The sequence below is a fragment of the Syngnathus scovelli genome, chromosome 13, assembly GCF_024217435.2.
Source record: "Syngnathus scovelli strain Florida chromosome 13, RoL_Ssco_1.2, whole genome shotgun sequence".
NCBI lineage: Eukaryota > Metazoa > Chordata > Actinopteri > Syngnathiformes > Syngnathidae > Syngnathus > Syngnathus scovelli.
The window spans coordinates 953,795-977,063 of NC_090859.1; the positions used below are offsets into that span (position 1 = coordinate 953,795).

The 23,269-nt window shown below is 42.8% G+C and overlaps 2 protein-coding genes across 10 annotated transcripts in view; both read right to left on the reverse strand.

Annotated features, from left to right (window-relative positions):
• Positions 1–10,388, reverse strand: part of prrc1 (proline-rich coiled-coil 1) — a 32,756-nt gene extending 22,368 nt beyond the window's left edge. For 2 of the 5 annotated variants that reach the window (XR_011088032.1, XM_049738725.2), the window contains exons 1-6: positions 9,998–10,388; positions 8,085–8,207; positions 5,264–5,587; positions 5,037–5,182; positions 1,191–1,293; positions 833–996 (exon numbers count right to left, since the gene is read on the reverse strand). Coding sequence is in view for 4 of the 5 variants with exons in the window: in XM_049738725.2 (XP_049594682.1) it covers positions 833–996; positions 1,191–1,293; positions 5,037–5,182; positions 5,264–5,587; positions 8,085–8,207; positions 9,998–10,025 (888 nt within the window). In the remaining variant the exon portion in view is untranslated. The remainder of the gene's footprint in view (positions 1–832; positions 997–1,190; positions 1,294–5,036; positions 5,183–5,263; positions 5,588–8,084; positions 8,208–9,997) is intronic. The other 3 variants (XM_049738722.2, XM_049738721.2, XM_049738723.1) reach the window with 3 other exon arrangements.
• An 80-nt stretch (positions 10,389–10,468) lies between these two features.
• LOC125979881 (long-chain fatty acid transport protein 6) overlaps positions 10,469–23,269 on the reverse strand; it is a 32,833-nt gene continuing 20,032 nt past the window's right edge. For 3 of the 5 annotated variants that reach the window (XM_049738685.2, XM_068652868.1, XM_049738683.2), the window contains 4 exons: positions 22,870–22,967; positions 22,115–22,245; positions 22,004–22,042; positions 17,276–19,769 (listed from right to left, as the gene is read on the reverse strand). In XM_049738685.2, coding sequence (XP_049594642.1) covers positions 19,620–19,769; positions 22,004–22,042; positions 22,115–22,245; positions 22,870–22,967 — 418 coding nt within the window. In that variant the 3' untranslated portion in view covers positions 17,276–19,619. Of the gene's footprint in view, positions 12,125–17,275; positions 19,770–21,428; positions 22,043–22,114; positions 22,246–22,869; positions 22,968–23,269 lie in introns of those variants that run through there. The other 2 variants (XM_068652867.1, XM_068652866.1) reach the window with 2 other exon arrangements.

Sequence of the window (23,269 nt, forward strand, 5' to 3'; positions counted from 1 at the left end):
AGAAATTATTTTTTCATGCTTTATATGTTGTATGATGTTCTATTACTTTACTCGTGACCAAACTAGATTGCATTTCAAATTTTCTCAATTTACTTCTCTTCTTTAAGGGTGTATTCAGACCTTAAAAGTCGTCTAGTCCGCTTGTTTGATCCGGACCAAAAGCGAACGCTTTTCTTTTTTGTTTGATGCGGTTCCTATTCAGACTGCACATTTTGCAAGTGAAGTATATTTTGTAAACACACCCACGCTTGTGAAGATCTATGTTCCCATTGAACAGCAGTTGACCAGGGCGGCACACAGAGCACAGAACCGGAAATGGAGAAAAACATTCGAGTCCTACGCGCTGCATTCCTGTTCTGCATATTTGTGCTGTTGGTTCGTATCTACACTGTTTGTATTCACACCTGAAGCGAACCGCACCAGAGTTTGTTTGGAAGCAAACCGAAAGTAAAGCAAAGCGGTTCTTTAATCCGCACCAGGATTCATCTGCGTGTATTGACACCTGCACAAAAGGTCCGGACCAGCGTTACAATTGAACCCTGGTCCGTTTAAATTGGTCCAAACACTCGGGTCTGAATACACCTTCATGTAAAAAATGTTTTTTTTTTACCTTAATAAAAGAATCATTCTCTATAAACGGTATTTTGCATTTTACAATGGTTGTCTTTGTGAGATATTAAAATTGGCATGATGATCAGAAGCATTTAAGTACAATGAACATCGAAAAAGAATGACAGAGGGATAAAATACCTAAATAAATACCACGCGTCTAAATATACACAAATTTTACATCATACACGCATATAAAATACGGATGTTTTTCAAAACGGACCTTGAGGCCCGCTGCATAACCCACAGGCTGAGGGGCAATGTTGGAAGAACCAACTTCTCCAGTCACCATGGCCATTCCAAACACCTCTTGAAAAGCATCTCGGACTGAATCAACATTTATCTCTTTAGTTGATGTCACAACAATGTCAATGTTTCCTCCGGACTCTATAAAGGAAAAAAAACACATCGTTTCACATTCGTTCATTTTCTTCATCATCGAAAGATCTAAATATGTTTTTATTTCCAAGTTGACAAGATTTCTGTGCCATTCCATCCTCCTTTATTGATGAAAGAAGATGTGTTATTTTACACCACTGTCATCATTCACCTATATGGCTTGAGTGACAAGAGATGCTTACTGATGTATGGAGCCATGCCAGGATCTAGAGTGGTAATCATAGACTCTACAGAATGTTTAGTCTTATCCAGGACTGTTTTAACAACAGGGTTGCCAGCGACTCCCTAAAGCGAAAACAAAGAGCATAATATCATCATCATCATCCTTTACCTGGCAAAGAATGGGCAGCATTCAATATCATTTAAGACGCAGTGACATTTCTAAATTCAGTATTATGTGATAACTATAACTTCAGGAGAAACCTCAGAATTTGCACAGAAACAGATGAACCACTCTGAAACTTGACGTGAACTGACCCCGGTTGGGCCTGTGAAACACTTTTCCTTTTCCGGACTACGTATAAGCCGCTACTTTTTGCACAAGCTTTGAACCCTGCGGCTTGTCGTCCGCTGCGGCGTATGTATGGATTTTTCGTGATTTTTGTGATGACTCATACTTATACACTCGTAAAAAGGCTGTGGACCGACCGCTATTAGCCGGCACCGCTTTGCTGGACGGAGGGATATGAGACCACACACAGTCACTGGGGAGAAGAGTGGTGTGTTGATCGCATGTCCGTCCGCCAGGCAAATAGTGCTGTATAATTGACACAAAGAAGAGACAGAACGAGATCAAGACGGACATTACTGAAGAAAGGAGCTTTTATACACAAACCCTCATTATGGGGGACAAAAGAAATGCATATGCCGCCGCTTTTAACTTAAAGGCAGTCGATTTGGCTCTTAACGAAGGAACTGCTCATGCACTGTAGAGGTTTACTCCGATCACTAGAGGGCACTGGGCTATTGATGATGACATCTTGTTGCGTCACTCTTTTCTTTCTTTATTTGCCGGTCACATCTACTCTGGATATAGCTATACGTGTCGCTCGTATCACATTGCCAACTTTACCCCTGTAAGTGGTCCCATTTTATTTATTATTAGTTTTGTGTTGCTAGTGTTTCCTGCACATTAAGTTTATTATGGTCGTCACTTAGATTTATACATGTTTGTATGTTTGCAGAGCTCCTTCATCCCTGTCAATAAGGGTTATGTTAATAAAAGCTATGCGTCCCCAAAGAACCATCTCTTTCCTGTGTATATTCTCATACAAATTGTAATTAACTATTAAAAAACCTGCGGCTTATGGTCCGGTGCGGCTTATATATGAACAAAACAAGATTTTCCCTTAAATTTAGCTGGTGCGGCCTAATCAGGTGTGGTTTATAGTCCGGAAATTAAAGCACTATTGTATGTGCAAATCTGTAAAGTTGTTTTGTGTGGCTTCTGCCACAGAGACGTAATATACAGGCACCCGATGAACCAATCAAAGGACATTACGTTTTACGTCGATCGGGGCGGTAAACCAATCAGACGACTGGATGTAACACGTAGAGGAGTACATACCTCCGCCACCATTTGTAAATAAATACGATCGTTTGAGCAAAGTATGTACCTCCAACGCCATTGATAAATAAATACTACCGTTTGTGCAAATCTGTAACGTTGTTTAGTGTGGCTTCCGCCACACAGAGATGTAATATACAGGCACCCGATGAACCAATCAGAGGACATACGTTTTACGTTGTTCAGGGCGGTAGACCATCAGAGGACTAGACGTAACACGTACCGGAATAGATACCTCCACCGCCATTGGTAAATACCGTAATTGCCGGACTATAAACCGCACCGGATTATAAGCCGCACCAGCTAAAATTCAGGGATATTTCTTTTTTTTTTTTTTTTACATAAGCCGCACCGGACTATAAGCCGCACTTGCACACGAGTTTTTTACAAAGAAAGACAGTACATAGAAAGCCTTTTTAACGTTTTAATAAGATACTTGAACATGTCTTTCTAAACATTGCCTGTGATGCAGCAGTAGTACCGCAGCAACGCGGAAGTGTGCACGCGAGTTATTAGCAAAGGAAGACTGGACACAAAGTTTTTTTTTTTAAGCTTTAATAACATACCTTAACATTTCTTTCCAAACACTGCCTGTGACGCGGCAGTAATACCACAACAACACGGAATTAACACAGCAAAGTCACTGAGACGCGGCGGTAATTGCGGCGGTTACACAGCAGCAACACGGTAGCACAGCACGAACAGGGCTGGTTAAAAAAAAACATACCAGTAAAAGTACAAAAAGAGCCGTCTTCATCTTCCTCCTGTGCACCGAAACCAAGTCTTCCTCCTTAGTGTCCGATTGGAATAGCGTTAGATATCCTTCGCCTCACACTTTCTCAGTCTCTCTTTCGTCGTCGGTTTTATGTATTTCTTCGAGTGTGAAGAGGTTCTGTTCATGCTAATCTTATTCATGCACGAAGCGCTACATTATATTAAACTAGCGAGCGACACGTATAGCTTAAAAGCGGCATCATATTCATTTATTTTATCCCCCATAATGACGGTTTGTGTATAAAAGCTTCCTGTCTTTGTGTGAATGTGGGTGTGTGCGTGATGCGCGAGACGATCACGTCTTCTTCGGCGCATTATCTCTTCTTCGTCTGTCTCGCTCTTGCTTCCTGCTAGAGCGCCCCCTGGAGAGCGGAGACCCTAAAATCCATAAGTACGCTCCAGAGTAGACACAAGATAATGTCATCAAAATCGACTGCCTTTGGCTTAAAAGCTGCATCATATGCATTTATTTTGTCCCCCATGATGACGGTTTGTGTATAAAGGCTTCCTTTCAGTAATGTCCGTCTTGATCGCGTGATGCGCGAAATGTAAACAAAAACTAGCACGTCTTCTTCGGCGCATTATCTCTTCTTCGCCTGTCTCGCTCTTGCTTCCGGCTAGAGCGCCCCCTGGAGACCGGAGGCCCTAAAAATCCATAAGTACACCGCGCCGCCGTTTAAGGTTCAAAGTAACCTTCTGAATAAAATGCATTAAAAGTTCACATTCATTACAACCTGTTTTTGGTGAGCAAAATGTCAGAAGAATTGAATTTAAATGCTGATTGATTGGGTTTTAATACAATGCAGATTACTTCACTGGTTTCTTTTATATGATTTAAAAGAAACCAGTGAAGTGATTAAAAAAAGGAAAAACAAGATGAACTTAGTACAATTACAATGCAGATTGTCCAAACAGCGCCACTGCTTTGTGTAATCTCTGAGTGATATGGCAGAATAAGAGAAAGGGTTTAGAGCACAGGTGTCAAACTCAAGGCCCGGGGGCCAGATACGGCCCACCACATCATTCTATGTGGCCTGCGAATTGCAAATGGTCTTCACTTTTAATAATAGCTTTTTTTTTAAATATTTGACCAGTTTTTACTCGTCTGATTTGAAAACGAGTTATTTGTCAGTTTGTTTTGTAGCTTTTACTGTATATAATAGTGTTAAGAGTAAAAGTGATCAAGTCACCACAAAAATCACGAAAAAAATCTTATATAAGCCGCACCTGACTATAAGCCGCAGGGTCCAAAATTTTGGAAAAAAGTCGCGGCTTATAGTCCGGCAATTACGGTAATACTATCATTTGTGCTAAGTATGTACCTTTGCCGCCATTGATAAATAAATACTACCGTTTGTGCAAGCCACACAGAGACGTAATGAACAGGCGTAATATGCAGACCCGATGAACTAATCTGAGGACATTATGTTTTACATAGATCGGGGCAGTAAATTCAGAATCTACTGCATAACCTAAATGCATTTATTAGCTTCAAAATGTACTGAACTGAAAATACTGAGAAAAACATGCAGTCCCCAAACCGCAGCTGTGAACAGGTCATCTAGAAAATTCAAATGAAATTTAAATTCATACGAGTACACACCATTGGAGAAACAAAACAAAATTAAAATGTAATCAATCATTGGACAATCTTTTGATGTTGGCTTTACAATCATTGAACATTTACCTTAAAAAAGCCCCATATTCCTCTACTGCCATTGTTGTCTATAGATACTCTGGGATCCTCTTGCTCCTCAGGGAATGTGATTGGGGATCTGGCATCTAAACCCACAGTCATGGCAGGTTGCTGAACCATAGGGTTAGACAGTACACCTGGAGATGAAAAGAAAGCCATGACACCATCCATGGTTGCAATATAATTGCATCAAGTATGCTGTTGCACACATATTGTACCTGGAATAGAGGATGGGCTGATAAAAGTTGGCATCAGCAGTGTCTGTGGTGTTCGACCAGCATGACCCCGTGTGATGTCATATCCTGCGCTCATGGAAGAATTGGAAATAGGAGGCCCAACAGGGGGTGCACCAGAAGAAAAGGATGGTGGTCCTGTGGAAGAGGTCAGGGGAGGCACAGAGACCGAAGTATTGGTGCTGAAGGGGCTGCCAAGCGAAGATGGAGGAGGAAATATAGAAGGTGGAGTCACGGGGCTGCTAAAAGCAGGAAGGGAAGAAGCATTGATTGAGCTAGTGCCTGCACCGATGAGATGACTTGATGGATCTGAAACACAAATATTAAACCTTGATGATACTTTTTGTCAAATGCTGGTCATCTTTTAGACATTACTTGTTAACACTTTTTGTATTTAACGTAACAATTTCACATTTGCGGGCCTTATTGCAAAGTAAGTACTCCCTAAAATGACAGCCCAGGCAGTCTTTAAGAGAGTAAATGAGCCCATATAGCTATCGCCTAAAATTTGCAGTCTGTAAGGCCGTTCATTTAGTTGTATAATTTTGTAGAAAATAAGCAGATGACAGACACACAAATGGAAGCTTTCTGCCTTAACGAAATACTAAAAGAAACCAAGAAAAAAAGTGGTAGACAGTAAGTTACTTGTTTACACAAAGCAAGAGAAAAAAAATACAGAATCACACAATTCATCCATCCATCCATCCATCTTCTTCCGCTTATCCGGGGTCGGGTCGCGGGGGCAGCAGCTTTAGGAGGGACTCCCAGACTTCCCTCTCCCCAGCCACTTCATCCAGCTCATCCCGGGGGATCCCAAGGCGTTCCCAGGCCAGCTGAGAGACATAGTCTCTCCAGCGCGTCCTGGGTCGTCCCCGGGGTCTCCTATCGGTGGGACATGCCCGGAACACCTCCCCGAGGCGTCCAGGAGGCATCCTGATGAGATGCACGAGCCACCTCATCTGGCTCCTCTCAACGTGGAGGAGTAGCGACTCTACTCCGAGTCTCTCCCGGATGACCGAGCTTCTCACCCTATCTCTAAGGGAGAGCCCGGACATCCTGCGGAGAAAACTCATTTCGGCCGCTTGTATCCGAGATCTCGTTCTTTCGGTCACGACCCATAGCTCGTGACCATAGGTGAGGGTAGGAGCGTAAATCGACCGGTAAATTGAGAGCTTTGCCTTTTGGCTCAGCTCTCTCTTCACCACAACGGACCGGTACAGGGTCTGCATTACTGCCGACGCTGCACCGATCCGCCTGTCGATCTCATGCTCCATCCTCCCCTCACTCGTGAACAAGACTCCAAGATACTTGAACTCCTCCACTTGGGGCAGGATCTCATCCCCGATCCGGAGAGGGCATTCCACCCTTTTCCGATCGAGGACCATGGACTCGGATTTGGAGGTGCTGACCCTCATCCCGACCGCTTCACACTCGGCTGCGAACCGTTCTAGCGAGAGCTGGAGATCACGGCCTGAAGAAGCCAACAGCACCACGTCATCTGCAAAAAGCAGAGACGCGATGCTGAGGTCCCCAAACCGGACCCCCTCAACGCCTCGGCTGCGCCTAGAAATTCTGTCCATAAAAATTATGAACAGAATCGGTGACAAAGGGCAGCCTTGGCGGAGTCCAACCCTCACTGGGAACGAATCCGACTTACTGCCGGAAATGCGGACCAGACTCTGGCATCGGTGATACAGGGACCGAATCGCCCTTATCAGTTGGCTCGGCACCCCGTACTCCCGAAGCACCCTCCACAGAACCTCCCGAGGGACACGGTCGAACGCCTTCTCCAAGTCCACAAAACATATGTGGACTGGTTGGGCGAGCTCCCATGCACCCTCGAGGATCCTGCCGAGGGTGTAAAGCTGGTCCACTGTTCCACGGCCAGGACGGAAGCCACACTGCTCCTCCTGAATCAGAGGTTCGATCTCCCGACGGACCCTCCTCTCCAGCACCCCTGAATAGACCTTACCAGCGAGGCTGAGGAGTGTGATTCCCCTGTAATTGGAACACACCCTCCGGTCCCCCTTCTTAAAGAGGGGAACCACCACCCCAGTCTGCCAATCCAGAGGCACTGTCCCCGATGTCCACGCAACGTTGTAGAGGCGTGTCAGCCATGACAGCCCTACAACATCCAGAGCCTTTAAGAACTCCGGGCGGATCTTATCCACCCCCGGGGCCTTGTCACCGAGGAGTTTTTTAACTACCTCAGTGACTTCGACCCCAGAGATTGGAGAATCCGCCTCAGAGTCTCCAGGCCCTGCTTCCTCAATGGAAGGCGTGTAGGTGGAATTGAGGAGGTCTTCGAAGTATTCTCCCCACCGACTCACGACGTCCCAAGTCGAGGTCAGCAGCACGCCATCCCCACTGTAAACAGTGTTGACGTTGCACTGCTTCCCCCTCCTGAGACGCCGGATGGTGGACCAGAATTGAATAATAATCACACAATTATGAGGAAAAAATATGGAACAATAAAAACAAGTGAACAACACACCACTGGTTATTTGTTGCGGCACATCTGGCTTTTATAACAGCCGGCAGTCTCAGAGGCATAGATTTAATGATTGATAATGATAAACGATGATGAATGAGTAATAAACAGTACAGAGATCCCTCGCCACTTTGCTCTTCACTTTATACAAATGCGCAACTGCACGGGTTTATAAGTGACAGGAGAACGGTGTATAAATGAATAAAATGATAGCGTGGGGTGTGCCTCTGAGCAATGGGAGCAATTTAAATGGAAAAATGATTGATTCCCTTTTGGTAAAAGACCTCTGGACTAGAATAAATACAAATGTCCTACCTATGCTCATTGGAGGAGCGCTGACTGAGGCAGCTGCACTTATTGGTGGTGTAGGGCTGGATGGAGGCGTAGTCTCAATCCCACTCTCTTCCATCATTTCCTTAACCTTAAGGGGAGCAGAATCTTTTGTGGAACAAAATATTTACAAATAGTACTCGTAAACTATAGTTTGACACTGAATTAACCTGTTGTTGTGATTGTTCTGTAGAAAAAACAACCAACTGTATCTAACGGAAAACAATTTTGCCAAAGGCTTACCTTTGTTTGTTTGTTTGTTTGTTTGTTTGTTTGTTTGAGCTTGCTCATTGTCACACTTCATCACAATGTCATCACATGCACTGCAAACACATGACTTGACCAATAGGGGTGAAGCAGGCCTGCTTATTCAATTAATAAATCAGCTGGTTTACATCTCTGGTAGAAAAAAATGTTGTGCCAAATTGTTAATTACCTCTGAAAGAAAAATGACTCCCCTTTCCTTTGATTTGATTATAGTGGGTCAAATTACCGTTATAAAATTCACGTGCTCGTTTCAATGTGCTCACGTACTTGTCGTTGCAGTTTCAATGCACCCATTGAATGAGTATCATTAGTATTATTTCGTTGGATGTGAGAAGTCATATTGTGTGACTGGTCATTGAACGCACCTCGCGTAAACTGCCGAGCGGGAGGGGTTGTACTGTGTACAGTTATTTTGCTTTTCCACACAGCTAGCGTTCAATAGAAACACTTTTTTTCTAAACCTTTTTAATAAAATTGAAAATGCGAAAACACAAATGTGAGTTATTCGTTTCTTAAAATGTTAACAGGCAAGTAATGTCGCACTGCTGTCACCCAATGCATGCGCGTTCCCGCATGAGAATTACAATGGCACAACTGCCGAGATGCGTCGAAAAATTGTCGCGTTCCGGTACATTTCACTGGAATAAAGGGAAATGTGCTTTCGGGAGTTTGCAAACATATTTTTTAAGGTTGTGTTAAACTTATAATCATATTAATATCTAGTATTGGAGTGCTCGTGTGGATTGGTGGGTGGCGAAGAATGTGCAGGCAAACTGCATGAACTTGTTTTCTTCGAAGTGTTGTGGAATAGGCCCAGACAGGGAGTACCGGGCGAGAACACCTCAAGGTCGGTGAGAAACGAGAACAACAGCACGTCTATGTGGTCGGGCTTCGCGGGGAAAATCCAACCGCCTGACCTCAGCCATAACACCGACACGGGGAGGAGATGGCCATCGACCAATCATCTCACAATGTTTTGCATGCTTTAATATTCATATTGTGTTTCTTTAAAACTGGGCAACCCGGAAGAACGTGTCGTCTTTTGGTGGTCATAAAAACGCACGAGTTTTAGTGTGAGGGACCCTGGACCCAGGCCTGTATTAGTGCGCTTTGTCAGGAATAAACAATTGGTAAATTTGGTCTGATTGATCTACTGGTCTTCTCTTTGACAGAACGAACTCGCAAAATTGTTAGGTGCGCCAGTGTGTGGATTAGGACATAGCAACTCATGTGTTAAGTGTTGATCGCAATTTGGAGTCAGATCAATAACTAAAATCCGTAACCTAACAATATCACTGGCCATTTAGCGTTCTATGAGCAGGGTTCAATTAGCACCGCTCTTTATACTTTGAACAACACTTTGTTTTTAGGAACACAATTTCATTAGCGAATGCAATCAAACCGCTGAGTGTGTGTGTGTGTGTGTGTGCGCGTGTGCGTATAAAGAAAGCGCGAGCTATAACGTTACACGTGTACACTGCTGTTCATTACAAAGCAAAAGGAAAGTCCAGTACTGGAGATGTTTGTACGGTTTGTTTTTAGTTAAGCCTTAACTGTTAAGGGAAACACGTGTCGTTGTAGATAACGTGTATATAAATTCATATTGCAACATAAACAGCCTTTGTACTCACCTGCGAGCTGATCAGTTCGATTTCCCATGAACAACCACAGACTCACGTTGATGACGCCATGCTTTGCCACGTCTGCTCTAATGGTGAGTCCCTAGATTCGAGCTCCTCCCACTACAGGGAAATTGGACTCGCTCCTGACGGATCAGCTGCCTCACCACAGCCCACAGTTCAAAGGGATGTTGTCGTCCACTTCACCGAGTTGGAAGTCGGATAAATTCTTCCGACCCTCGTCAATTGCAGCATAACAGCCATGAAAGGAATACACTCAAGCCAGGCATCTTTCACGCGGTCAAGCCAGCCGCTCCTGAATTTCAAATGTGCCCATATTTTACGCTTTGCGGTAAAAAAAGAGCGAAGGGAAAGCAAAGCACTGCGATAGAATATAAACACGGCAAAAGAGAGCGAGGGAAAAGCAGTGCAGTGTGCGATATCATGTAAACACATCCGGTTTTCAAAATAAAAGACAACCAATTTCGAATATGCCTCGTTATGTTGCATTATTATGTAATTTTTCAAAATGCAAAACACATTTACATTTGCACATTTATAATAGCCTCAGCAGTGCATTTTAAAATAATTAGTTCACATGACCTGGAACTTATTGAATTAAAACCCTAATATTTACAGAAACAAATCCATAACATAAGAAGCATTGGAATGTAATTCTTCTTATCGTGTCTACAAGGCAGTTAGTTACAAGGCTTGGCTAGGAGGGGTTCAGCCACAGCTGAACACATTTCTGTCCCTTCTCATTAAACTCTGCCAAGTCTGACGCTGTGCAGGGATGTTCCAGCAGGGGGCATATGAGGAGGTGTTGCATGGTCTGTGGTTCAGTGCCACAGTCATATATACATGTATAATGAAGAAAGAAGAATAGTAAAAATAAAAAACAACAAACAATGATAGCAACACTTTCCAGTGAAGATGAGGCATTACCTCAATACCCCAAGATCAAACTTATTGTGTAAGCGAAAAACCTGCCGGCCAGATGTTATTAGCAGGAAAATTCTTACACGGTCCCTTTGCCTAAGACGACCAGAATGCTATCAATAAAAAACAAAACAAAAACACAGAAACAGTACATCATTGTATCCATCACTTGCGAAGCATTTTCGATGGTCAAATCATCAAGTTTCTGTAAAACATGCTCAACAGAACAGCATCTACGCAATCCATGTTTCATTATCGTCATCACATCCGTCATCTCTAAGAAGTTGTATATGAACTTGGGCTACAATAGAGGACACAAACTTCGACACAGCAGACTTCAAACATGGGATGACGCAGGACGTAAACAAGCACAACACCACCAGCACAACAAGCACAGGAGACAGCGATTTCAAAAGCAGTTGCCACCAGTTGCCAGAGAATAGCCACGAAAAGAAATCAAACTGATGTGGGACCTTGTCATTAGACATGGCCTGCTGTAAGTTCTTCAGTGAATTCATGGCGTCGTTGATGTGGGTGTCATTTTCTCCTGGTATGTATGTGCAACAGGAAGTCCCAATGATGTGGCACACACCACCTTGTGCTGCCGTCAACAAGTCCAGAACCATCCTGTTTTACAAGACCATCAGTCTAATAGCCTGAATCTCTCTATTTTGTTCATCGTTGATTTGCAGTGAGAGATTCACAAAGGATTGAAAACGATAGTTCAGTGTCTCGATGAAGAGCGATAGTTTCCCAACCCCAATCTGAGGAAAGAGCGCAAGGACAACTTTGTCTCCGACGGACCATACTTTATGGTCGTCTGGAACGTTTGCACCCCAGACAGGGTCATGAGGGTCGAAGGTTGCAACTGCCCTGCGTCGACGTCCAGAAGAGTTGTGTGCTTCTTTCAGCTGATGATGTCGTATCCTGTAGGTGTGGTCTGTCACCCACACTGGTGCACACACTCCTGTCCAGTTGGCGGGCAGCATCGGATAAACCTTGGATGTAACGTGTAATTCACTCCAGCTGGTCTCTCTGTGTAGGCCACTTGTGGTATTGTTCATCCTCTAACAGTCACATTGAGATTTGCCCAGAATAGCTGATCACAGGCACTGTCTGCAAGTCCAGGGCGGTAAGGGTCAGCATCTTTGACTGTGACAGCACGGTGTTGATATCCAACTCCTGGATGCCGTGTCCCTGTAAAACAATGCTCTAGACTTTTTTGCTACGTTTCACACAATAATAATGATGAGTAAATCATCAGATACCTCTCGTGCATACACTCCAACAAACGTTAAGCAGATGTGAGATAACTTGCATGAAGTCTACTTAACCAAACATTGAGTAAATATGGGATAACTTAAAAACTGTCCCGGTCAACAACAATTCATAAATCGAAACTACAAGGTATAATAGATAAAGAACTTCTCTTTAGCTAGACAAAGAACAAAAGTGTTCTGTTCATAAATAGTGAGGGCCTCTCACAGCTAAGACAAGGAAGGGAGTATAAGAACTCCCTAAAACCTGGCAGATTTGTTGGCCTTGAGCGAAGGTATGAGACCTCCGGTTCAGGCCGGCCAGCGCTTCTACAAAACTAATTATCCTGACATTTCCCCACTGTTTATCACATATTTGCTCAAATTCACACATCACCGTAAACAACCCCTTTTCTCGACTCTGTCGTCGGATCACATTCATGAGGACAAATATGTTTACTCCAAAGGATAAACCTTGCGATGTCATCGTTCAGAATCCCACGGATCTGGGAAAAGTCTGGTAACACAGATGCAGGAATTTTGCCATCAACATCATCATGTTGCCGCTCAGACATTAGGTATATCTGAGCAATCTCGTCCTCCATGGGTGATATTATTGTAGTGACGAGACGATTAAACAGAGCACGAAGACATGGCATGCAACATCCATACAAGGTGAGCATAGCAGCAACACTGAAACTGATGGTAAAATTGAGGACACAATGGCGTTATACTTCCCAAAAGCATTCATCCACTTGTAGTGCTCTTTCATCCTCGTTTTGAGGGATCGCAGGTCATTTAATTCTTATTAATCAGGAACTCCTCTAGGGACTCCAATTGCATCAATTTCGGTCAAATCATCGTCGCCTCTCAAATTTAAAGATATTTTGGTTTTTACCAGCTTTTTTCCCAGATCTTGTAATGTTGATGTATATACAATTACGCTTGACTACATTCTCTGAAAGCAATGGCTTCTTTTTTTTTTTTTTTTTTTTTCCTCAATGGATATTATATAGACTGGTCTGTCACACACTTCACAATCCAGTAGACGTGACAGATTTCACACAATCTTTGGTCAATGGCAACGGTACAACATAAATAATCGGTCGCAAATCCATACATATGACATATTCAATTTTATTTTATTATTTTTCTTTCTTTCTTTGCAGCTTGTTTTGCCATAAGCAATCAATTGTTTCTTTTTTCAGTTACTCTTATAGTTAGTTACCTGAAACAAATTATCCACATTCATTCTAGATATTCACCCCATTCTTTAACATCTACAGCGGTTGTTGACAAAGTACACATATAAACATCATACTTTCATGGCAGTCCAGATCCGACACAGCAGATCATCCTGCAAAGGTCAAATTGATCTTTTAAATTGGAGGCATTCAGTGTTTTTGTTTTTGTTGAAACAAGCTCTACAAAAAAAAAAATGTTTTTGTTTTAAAAATGTTTTGAATATGAATCAAATCCATATGTTGACTGACCTGCCCCACTATCCCTCCTCTTGAGCCATGTGACACGCACCATGGCTCAATATTGCTCACCATTAGCATAGGTTCTTTGGTGGGGTAAGTCATTTATAGATGCCATTCTCTAATCTTGCCCCTCTTTTCGTCCATAATTGAATTTCACTCTATGGACTTTGTCGCTGCACATCTTTAAAAATGTTTCAGTGATCTAATCTGCTTCTTGTGTGTATAAAATTTGAAGTGTCTTTTGCGCTGCAGCTTTGTGGTTCTGTCTGCAAGCTTGTTACCTCTTGACACCTTATCAGTCTCGTGTGTGTGTGTGTGTACTGCACACGTGCACATAGCTACTTTTCGTGGCAATTGGACTGTTTTGACAACTAGCTTAGCAAGTAAATGGATGCCCTCCCCGAATGGGGAGTGACTCAGCTAGCAAATGATTAGACATTTTCACTTTCTTGTAGTTTCTTTAGTTACTTTTCAATCGTTTTCTCATTGTTTATCACAAGAATCTTAGAAATCAAAACGTATGTTTTATTTTACTCAATTGTATGATTTAGAGAATCCATATGTAGTAAAGTGTTGTATTCCTACATATGATTTAATCATCTTTTAATTTGACTTTCTTTCCAAAACGCTTCTTAATTTCTCAGTTCACACATCTTTTACATGTGTTACTGGTTCTCCAGTTTTTTCTCTAGTTAACTATCAATCCAAAAGCTACGTTTTTCTTTTTAGCATTCAACCTGCTCAAAATCACTCTTTCATCAAAGTCGCTCTACTAATTTTCTATAGTAGTCGCCAACGACTTCAACCATTCAACCTTTCATTCGGGCAATCATTCATCAATGCTTATCATATGCATCTCACACAGTCTCCAAAAAGGAGTCTTCTTATCACATTGGTCCCATTTCATCCAAGCTCACCACACAACATTCATATATCATTTTCAACTCAAGTTTCCTGGTAGAACAATCCACCAATTCAAAAAAAAAAACTAAAACAAACAACTGGCAAATTAATCTGAATTTTTTTATTTTTTTTTGTTTGTTTGTTTTTAAATTTGAAGAACTCAATCTCTCAGATTTAGCTTGCATTTAGAATTTTGTATAATCTTATAGCACAACCAATCAATTATTCCTATTAAATGTAGCATTGCAAAATCTTAAATTCACAATTTAGCTTCTCCCAATTCCTGAAAGCATGTTCTGTTGTTTTGTTTACTCCGAATTTCTCATGAGGGCTTGACACTAACATGCACTAGTGTGGATTAGTTTCTGCTCGCAAACAGATTTCTCTCTTTTTCTTTCATTTTCAAAATTGTTTCTGTTCTGCGGTGTAAATTGAATAGACAACAGTCTAGCAAATTTCTTTATACTAAAAGTTTAGCCAACCTTCATCAACTTAACACATACGCACACACATGCACAGCTCTCGCGTGCGGAAGGTAGGTCTCAGCAACAATGATTCGTCACAGGCTGGCCATTTCCTGTGGTCGATCATGAGCTGGTCCCTCCCATGCACACGAGGACAGCACATTCTAATTTTATTTATTTATCTTCTAGAAGCAAGTTGCATTTCTTTACCACTTGATTTGCATATTTTAACTTCAGTGTAACACAATTTGATCCCTATTCATTTGTAATTGAGCCTACAAACAGCATTGTCATACTTCTTGTGTGGACAGGGGCTCTAACAATCTAAAAAGATTTTTGATAACCTGACAATGACATGTTTTGCTGTCATATGGGAGAGGTTTCAGATCTTTTAAATTTCGATACATGATTTGCATAGGACCGGAAACTCCTCTTGCCCCTTGCTTGAGCCGCGGCTTGAGCTGCGGCCTTGCACCTGCTCACAGGGGCCTTATTGTCTCCTGGTCTGACAAACACTTGTGACCGCATCAGTTTTCATCTTTCTAGCTTTTGTCTCTTGAATTCGTTCTCATCTCTTTGTGAAGATTTCAACCACACTCTAGCACTTCTACCACTTCTTCCACATTTCAAATTTCCCTGTACTCCATACATTTTCTTCCACTTCAGCATGTATTGCATACAATTAAGAAATCTACTTGCCATGAACTTCTCGTTTTAAAGAAGAGCAGAGCAAGAGATTTACCGTTCTTATTTCCCATCTTAATTTTAGTAGTTTAAAGTTTTACAATTTTTTTTTCAATTTTTTTTCTTTGAGGATCCTCAATGCAGGTTTAAATTGACCTTTCAACAGATTACTAGCCTGTTTTATTGCCGTGGATCAACGCTAGAACTGCTTTTTAGTCAATTTATCCTACCAGTCACACACTCAATCACACAAACTCCAGCGCTTTTTTTTTTAGGCCTATCCAGGGATGGGTGTAAAACCCTCCCAAACAGCTTTGGAAAAACGGACAAAAGAAAAAATCTACGCCCTTCTTCAATTAAGAAAAAGAAGCTCTGTTTTTCTTAGCCCGTTTCTTCCACTGGGACTTGAACCCAAGCTGTTCTTTGGCTTGGAAAAACATACAAAGAAAAATCTACGCCCTTCTTTGATTAACAAAAAAGAAGCTCTGTGTTTCTTAGCACGTTCCTTCCACTGGGACTCTAACCCAAGCCAGATCCCTCAGCTCGGAAGAACAGACAAAGAAGAGTCTACGCACCTCTTCGATGAACAAAAAAGAAGCTCTGCTTTTCTTAGCCTGTTCATTCCACTGGGACTTGAACCCAAGCTGGCTCTCGTGCACCTCTACATTTTACGCGTTTCACAACAACACAATCACACAACTTCAGGCCTTTAACTTACTTGTCCCCTGGTTCGTTGCACTGCCGGGTCCCGTCAATCCACCTCTGTCAGACGAAGGCAGACCTAAGATGCTGGCCCAGCGAAGAATTCTCTTCCCAGGACTTTCTCCTCCAGGTCCTCTTAATGGACGCTGGCTTGTCGACAATGCAGCAGGTCCTTCTTCATCAGACAGATAGCGGGTATGAGGGGTCCCGGGTTTCGGCACCAAAATGTTAGAGATTTGCTCACTCCAACTTATTTTGCAAGAACCACACGGTAGACAAGCAAGTTCTTTTAGACACCTGCAGGTGGAGAGTTCACTCGTTGAAGGAATGAAGTCTAAAAACTCTCCCTCCTGCAACGGCATATTTATTAAGAGAAACAGAGTGGGGGTGAGAGTAGGTTGAATAGGAAGCCCTTGTGCTCTAGTCAAAACATATCAGGGGATGTTTTACGACCTTGTGGAGGATGGGACAAGGTAGGTTATTTATTACCGGTTGCATTCCAACATAATCATACGATAAGGATAATCTGAAAAATCCTAACATCCATTGTAGTTTTTGGTGGAAGATTGTCAAGTCTTTCTTCCCACCGAGTGACTCTTTCACTGCCTATGCTCGGTGTTTCGAGGGGTGGGACACTTTTCAGAAAACGTTTCCTGGACTTAAGGCGCCTTTTGGCTGGTACATGGCCGAAGAGAGGATGTCTTTGGTCAGTTACAAGAGGAGTATCTCAGCCAGCCCATGTAGGTCTTTCATCCTACAATTTTTGGGGTCAATAGGTCACATAACCTTGATGCTATTGAGCTATAATGCTAATGTTGACGATGTGGATATAGAGTCAAAAAGTCTCAAAACTAATATGGTCACTTCATTTATTAAAGTGCATAAATGTTCACATACAAAATCTGTTTGGTTTGCAAATATTTAGACTCATGCACATGAATATGTGTTCTGCACTTTTGTTCTGAGATAATCATTAAACACTAGTGTAACAGTGTTCAGTGGCTTGCATGAGAGATCCGTAAACATTTTTGGACAAGAACAATCTACAGAAGAGGGGAATGTTTCTATACAAATACATTGGGCAGCAAGAAACAGTATCTCTGATCATGTTGAGAGAGAACACAACCTTACAAGGCATCATCATCAGTGAGTTCATAATCAGGAGAGGAGAAAACATCTCAAAACTAACAAATAAGGTTATTGTAATCACCAATGTTGAAAGAGGTGGTTCAAATGACATTTACACCTCCCATCTCGGCCGCAAGGCAACCATGATTGCAAGTGATGTGAGTCACCCAGCTCACTCTTTGTTTGACCTTCTGCCCTCCGGGAAGAGGTACAGGAGCCTGCGCTCCCGCACCACCAGACTCGCCAACAGCTTCTTTCTCCAGGCTGTTAGGACCCTGAACTCGCTGCCCCCTTCTGCGTAGCGTGCGGCGCTGTTGCGCTATTTTCTGGAATGTCTGCTGTACGCTCACTTGCTCCTTTTTTGCTCCTCTTATTTATTTATTTGTTGTGTTATTTATTCATTATTTATTCAGCACGCTGTTGTTTACTTGTTTACTTGATTGTCTATTGTGGGCCATGTCTTGTCACCGTGGGATAGCGGGGAACGAAATTTCGGTTTCTTTGTGTGTCTTTGGCATGTGGAGAAATTGACAATAAAGCTGACTTTGACTTTGACTTTGACATTTGCAGGAAAGGACGCTGAGATAAGGAGTATGCCAGCAGTTGCGCGAAGAGGCCGCAAAAGCCAACAGCCTTCTTAGAATAGTACTGAGAGTAAGCAGAGCTATATAATTGTAAGGACTGCCTGAATTAGCATCCGCTTTTCTGATCTCTGGCCGAGTGGTGTAGGAAACTACGGGAGATAGAAAAGCGGTCCTGTGCTGATTGTAACTCTTTTCTGAATGCAGACGAATAATATGATCAGATGAAATTCAACTCTTTTCATGTAAGCTTGTAAGCTTTGTGTCAGTGCGCTTTCCTTAATAGAAGAAAAACGACCTTGCATTAAGTAAGTTGGACATAAACAATAGATAATGTGTGAGGCAGAGGGTGATTGGTGCACGCTCTCACGCTCATTGTAAATTTTCAAACAATGGTCATGAATTCATATATATATATATTTGAGACAAGGAAATCAGAACAAGAATAACTGCTGGAATGCAGTGTCTAATTTGGTTGTTAATTTTCTATTTAACAAACTGGAAGTACAGTAATCTCTCATTTGTCGCGGAAAATTGGTTCCACGACCACCCGGGATAAGTGAAAATCCACAAAATAGTGTCACTTTATCATTTTTAATATACATCATTCTTTGTGTCTCAATAAATGTACATTAAAATTATATATATAAATATTGACCACGATTGTGTGTGATGTGAGTCACCCCGCTCACTCTTTGTTTGATCTTGTGCCCTCTGGGAAGAGGTACAGGAGCCTGCGCTCCCGCACCACCAGACTCAGCAACAGCTTCATACTCCAGGCAGTTAGGATCCTGAGCTCTCTCCCCCCTCCTGCGTAACGTCCTGTACTTTTGTGCTGTGTTCTGACTGTCTGCTGTGTGCACACTTGCTCCATTTTTGCTCCTATTATTTATTATGTTATTTGTTTATTTATTATTTATTCATCGCTCTTATTTATTCATTGTTTGTGCCTTCTTGTTTTTACTTTTTGTGTTGTTTACTTGTATGCATACTGTGTACTATGTCTTGTCACCGTGGGATAGTGGGAAACGTAATTTCGATCTCTTTGTGCGTCTTGGCAGGTGAAGAAATTGACAATAAAGCAGACTTCGACTTTTATCATTGTAACAACTTTTTTTATAACAAGGTACAAGTGTCACGTGCGGAAATGGAGCAGGGCGGACTTGTCGGACTGGTATTGACGCACGTCAGAGTAACCCCACCCTGGGTCGGGTTCTGTTTTTGGGACATAGAGACAAAAAAAGCCCCTCCGCCTCCCATAGAAGTGGATGATTCAAGTGATGAGGAGGAGACTCTGCCACCAAAAGTGCTAAAAAATGGCAAAGCTGGCAAGAAAGCAAAAAATATTGAGCCCCCACAAAGGTTTGCTGAGGGAGCTGAAGATGCCGCTGAGGGAGCTGAAGACAATGAAGAGGTCGTCCAAAAGAGAGACATTTGGTCCCTGCTCGACCCCATGCAATTTACCTACCAGGCAAACGGTGATGATGCGGTCAACATGGGACTGCACTACATCCTGCGCCACCTAGAAACCCCAGCAACGTATGCCAGGATCCTGTTTGTGGATCGCTCCCGATATCCTCCACCAGAAGCTTGTCCAGCTCGCGGTGCCTGCCTCCACCTGCCAGTGGATCATCAGCTTCCTGACAAACAGGAGACAGCAGGTGAGGCTGGGGACCATCACGTCCGACACCCGGACCACCAGCACTGGCGCCCCCCAGGGATGTGTACTCTCCCCACTGCTCTTCTCTGTCTACACAACGATTGCTCCTCAGGAGACCCTTCTGTGAAGCTCGTGGAGTATGCGGACGACACCACTCTCATCGGACTGATCCGGGATGGTGATGAGACTGCGTACAGACAGGAGTTGGAGCGGCTGGTCCACTGGTACAGCTAAAACCACTTGGAGCTGAACCCGCTCAAGACTGTGGAGATGACAGTGGACTTCAGGAGAGACCCTTCGCCACTTCCACCCCTCACCATCCTCAGTAATGCTATTTCCACCACAAACGCCTTCAAGTTCTTGGGATCCACAATCTCCCGGGACCTGAAATGGACCGGCCACATAGACTCTGTCTGGAAAAAAGCCTAGCAGAGGTTGTACTTTCTGAGACAACAACAGGAAGTTCAACCTGCCACAGGAGCTGCTGAAGACCTTCTACATTGCCATCATCCAGTCTATCCTCTGCACCTCCATCACTGTCTGGTTTGGATCGGCCACCAAACAAGACAAGCACAGACTGCAACGGACAATCAGGACTGCGAAAAAGATAATAGGGACCAACCTCCCATCTATCCAAGACTTGTACCTGTCCAGGACCAGGAAACGTGCAAGTAACATCTCTACAGAGCCTTCTCACCCAGGTCACAGTCCGCTCGCACTACTCTCCTCCGGACAGCGTTACAGAGCGCTGTACGTCAAAATCAGACACAGACACAGCTTCTTCCCCCAGGCTGTCGCTCTGATGAGCTCACACCACTCAGAGTCTCAGAGACATCACTGACTGAGCAATAACATCCTGCTCTTGCTACTTAAATGTTGTTAGTCACCTGAATGTTGTTAGTCACTTAAATGTTGGACAGAGGCTGAGAACAACCGGAGTCAAATTCCTTGTTTGGCATGCAAAAACTTGGCCAATAAAGCTGATTCTGACTCTGTGCCGGCCCCCAGGCCAACGCCTCCCGATGCCACAACTGAGGATGGGGAATTGTCTGTTGGGCCACCTGACAGTGCTTGGGAGACGTGTTCATTTGATGACTCAGACTTGTTGGACTGGTATTGACGCGCGTCAGAGTAACCCACCCGGGTCGGGTTGTTTTTGGGACGTCAAGAGCCGTCCCTTGGGGGGGTGGGTTCTGTCACGTCCCTGCGTCACCTGACTTCCAGCAACGCCCCCAATCAAGCCGATCACCAGCACCTGCCATTGCTTGTTAGGTCAGCTCTATTTCAACCCTGTGAATCAAGCCAGTGGTTGTCGGTTCGTCTCCTTACCCTGTCCATCACGCCACTGCTCACTGTGCTCTGCCCACTGTGCCCTGCCCAAACAATTTCCGTTGCCGACTTTGCCCATGTTCCGACTCGCCTTTCTCGCTGCCTGTCCTGACTATACTCGCCTGTCCTTGACCACGCTCTCATCGCCGCCTGCCTCGACCACCTGCCTGCCTGCCTCCGACGCTGCGCTCTTCTGCTCAGCCACACCAGCAAGACCGGCAGTCCAGCGTTCCACTTCCCCTTTCCCCTTTTTAATAAAGATTCGTGCTGCATTTGGTCGCCCCGTCTCCAATCGTGACACAAGTGTACATATTGTAAATATGAACTCTTTTATTATTATAAAAAATGATAACAAGGTACAATACTGTAAATATGTTTTTAGAACTCTTATTTTAACAACTTCTTTATAACAAGGTACAAGTGTACGTACTGCAATTGTACGGGCACTCCCTGCCTTCTGCTGGCGTGCGGGCAACTTTTGTGCCATAATTCCTCAATTTAGAATTTTTATTTTAATTTTTTTAATTTTAATTTTTTTTTATTTTTTTTAAATTCCACAATGTACTGAAGCCGTGATGAGTGAACTGCGATGTAGCGAGAGATTAATATATTCTCTTCTTTAAAATGCCATATACATAATTATTGTTATTGCCAAAAATGATGCATTGCTAAATACCTGTTTATAACTTATTCATTTCTATTGCTCTAATGTGACACTTATTACTTGTCAGAGAATTCTTTCAGATACTATAGTTTGATTTTTCCATCCACAATATCCTCATATAGAGATACATTGAGGAGAAGATAATCCTTCTGAGTGATATCTAAGAAATACATGTGATCCTTTGTGATTTTTGGGTTAAATCCTTCCTGGACCAGCTTTACCTTCTGCTGCTTAAAAGTCTCAGTGACATCCAAAGAGGGCTGAAAACACAAATTGAGCGGGTAAAAATGTGTAAGAATACAAACTTTGGTTAACAAGATGACATACAGTACCTGTATTCTGAGAAACCAAGGCCAGGCATATGCAGGTAGAGTTTCAACCAGGTGGTAGTAGAGTTTTGGACCATGCAATTTGTGATCATGTTTTAATACAATGGCAGCCATGCCAGCTCGACCTTCATATCCTGCGATGAATATCACAATCACAACACAAGGAAACATGTTTCACTAGTTATGCAAAAAGGAAATGGAAAGCTAACACTAAGGATTTGATTTACGTAAGTATATATAGGTAGACTTTAATTACAGTTAGGTCAACAACAATGCAATAATAATAATAATAATAGGTCCACCTCCGGCCCTCTCTGTGTGACATTTGCATGTTCTCCCTGTGCCTGCGTGGGTTTTCTCCGGGTACTAAGGGCTACTAAGTTCGTGTTATACTTGGTCGTCCTGCCCTCATTCCTGACAAACTGTTTCTTGCGTGTAGGCCAGGAGTTGGATACTCCAGTCTTAGAGAGCTGCTGTCCTGCCTGGTTTACAAGTTTCCCTCCTTACCACAACTGATTTAAATGATTAGGGTTATTATCAAGCTTCTGCAGGTCTTATTGATAAGTGTCATTATCAATCTTGGCTAATGCTAATGTAGTTACTGTAGGTATAAGAAATAGGATGGATATGTGGATGGATATTTAAAACAATTTTCTACAAAGCACTTAAATTGAACATTTTATCACAAGATCTTGCTCTCATGCTCATTGCACACAGTATCACATGCAAGTGCAGCAATGAACAACAATATTACAAACCTGGTACAGTGACTCCATAAACATTAGCCTCTTGAATAAAATCCAGAAGACATAAAACCTCAGACACCTCCATAGTGGACACATTTTCACCTTTCCACCTGCAAAAAACATTTAGATGATTCTTTTTTTCTTTTTATTGTGTCTCAAAATATACATAACAATCAAATTGCTAACTATAACTATAACTGTTATTATTATTAGTCTTAGTTATTATTATTAGTCTTAGTAAGTATTTTTACATTATTATCATTATTTTATTATTACAAATTTTAAGGAAGTACTGCTCAGCGATCTACTTTTTGGGCCGAACCCTTCGGGTATATTGCTCAGGCCATTTTTGGTGGTGATAACTATAACTATAGGCATGTACACGTGCACGCACGCACGCACGCACACACAC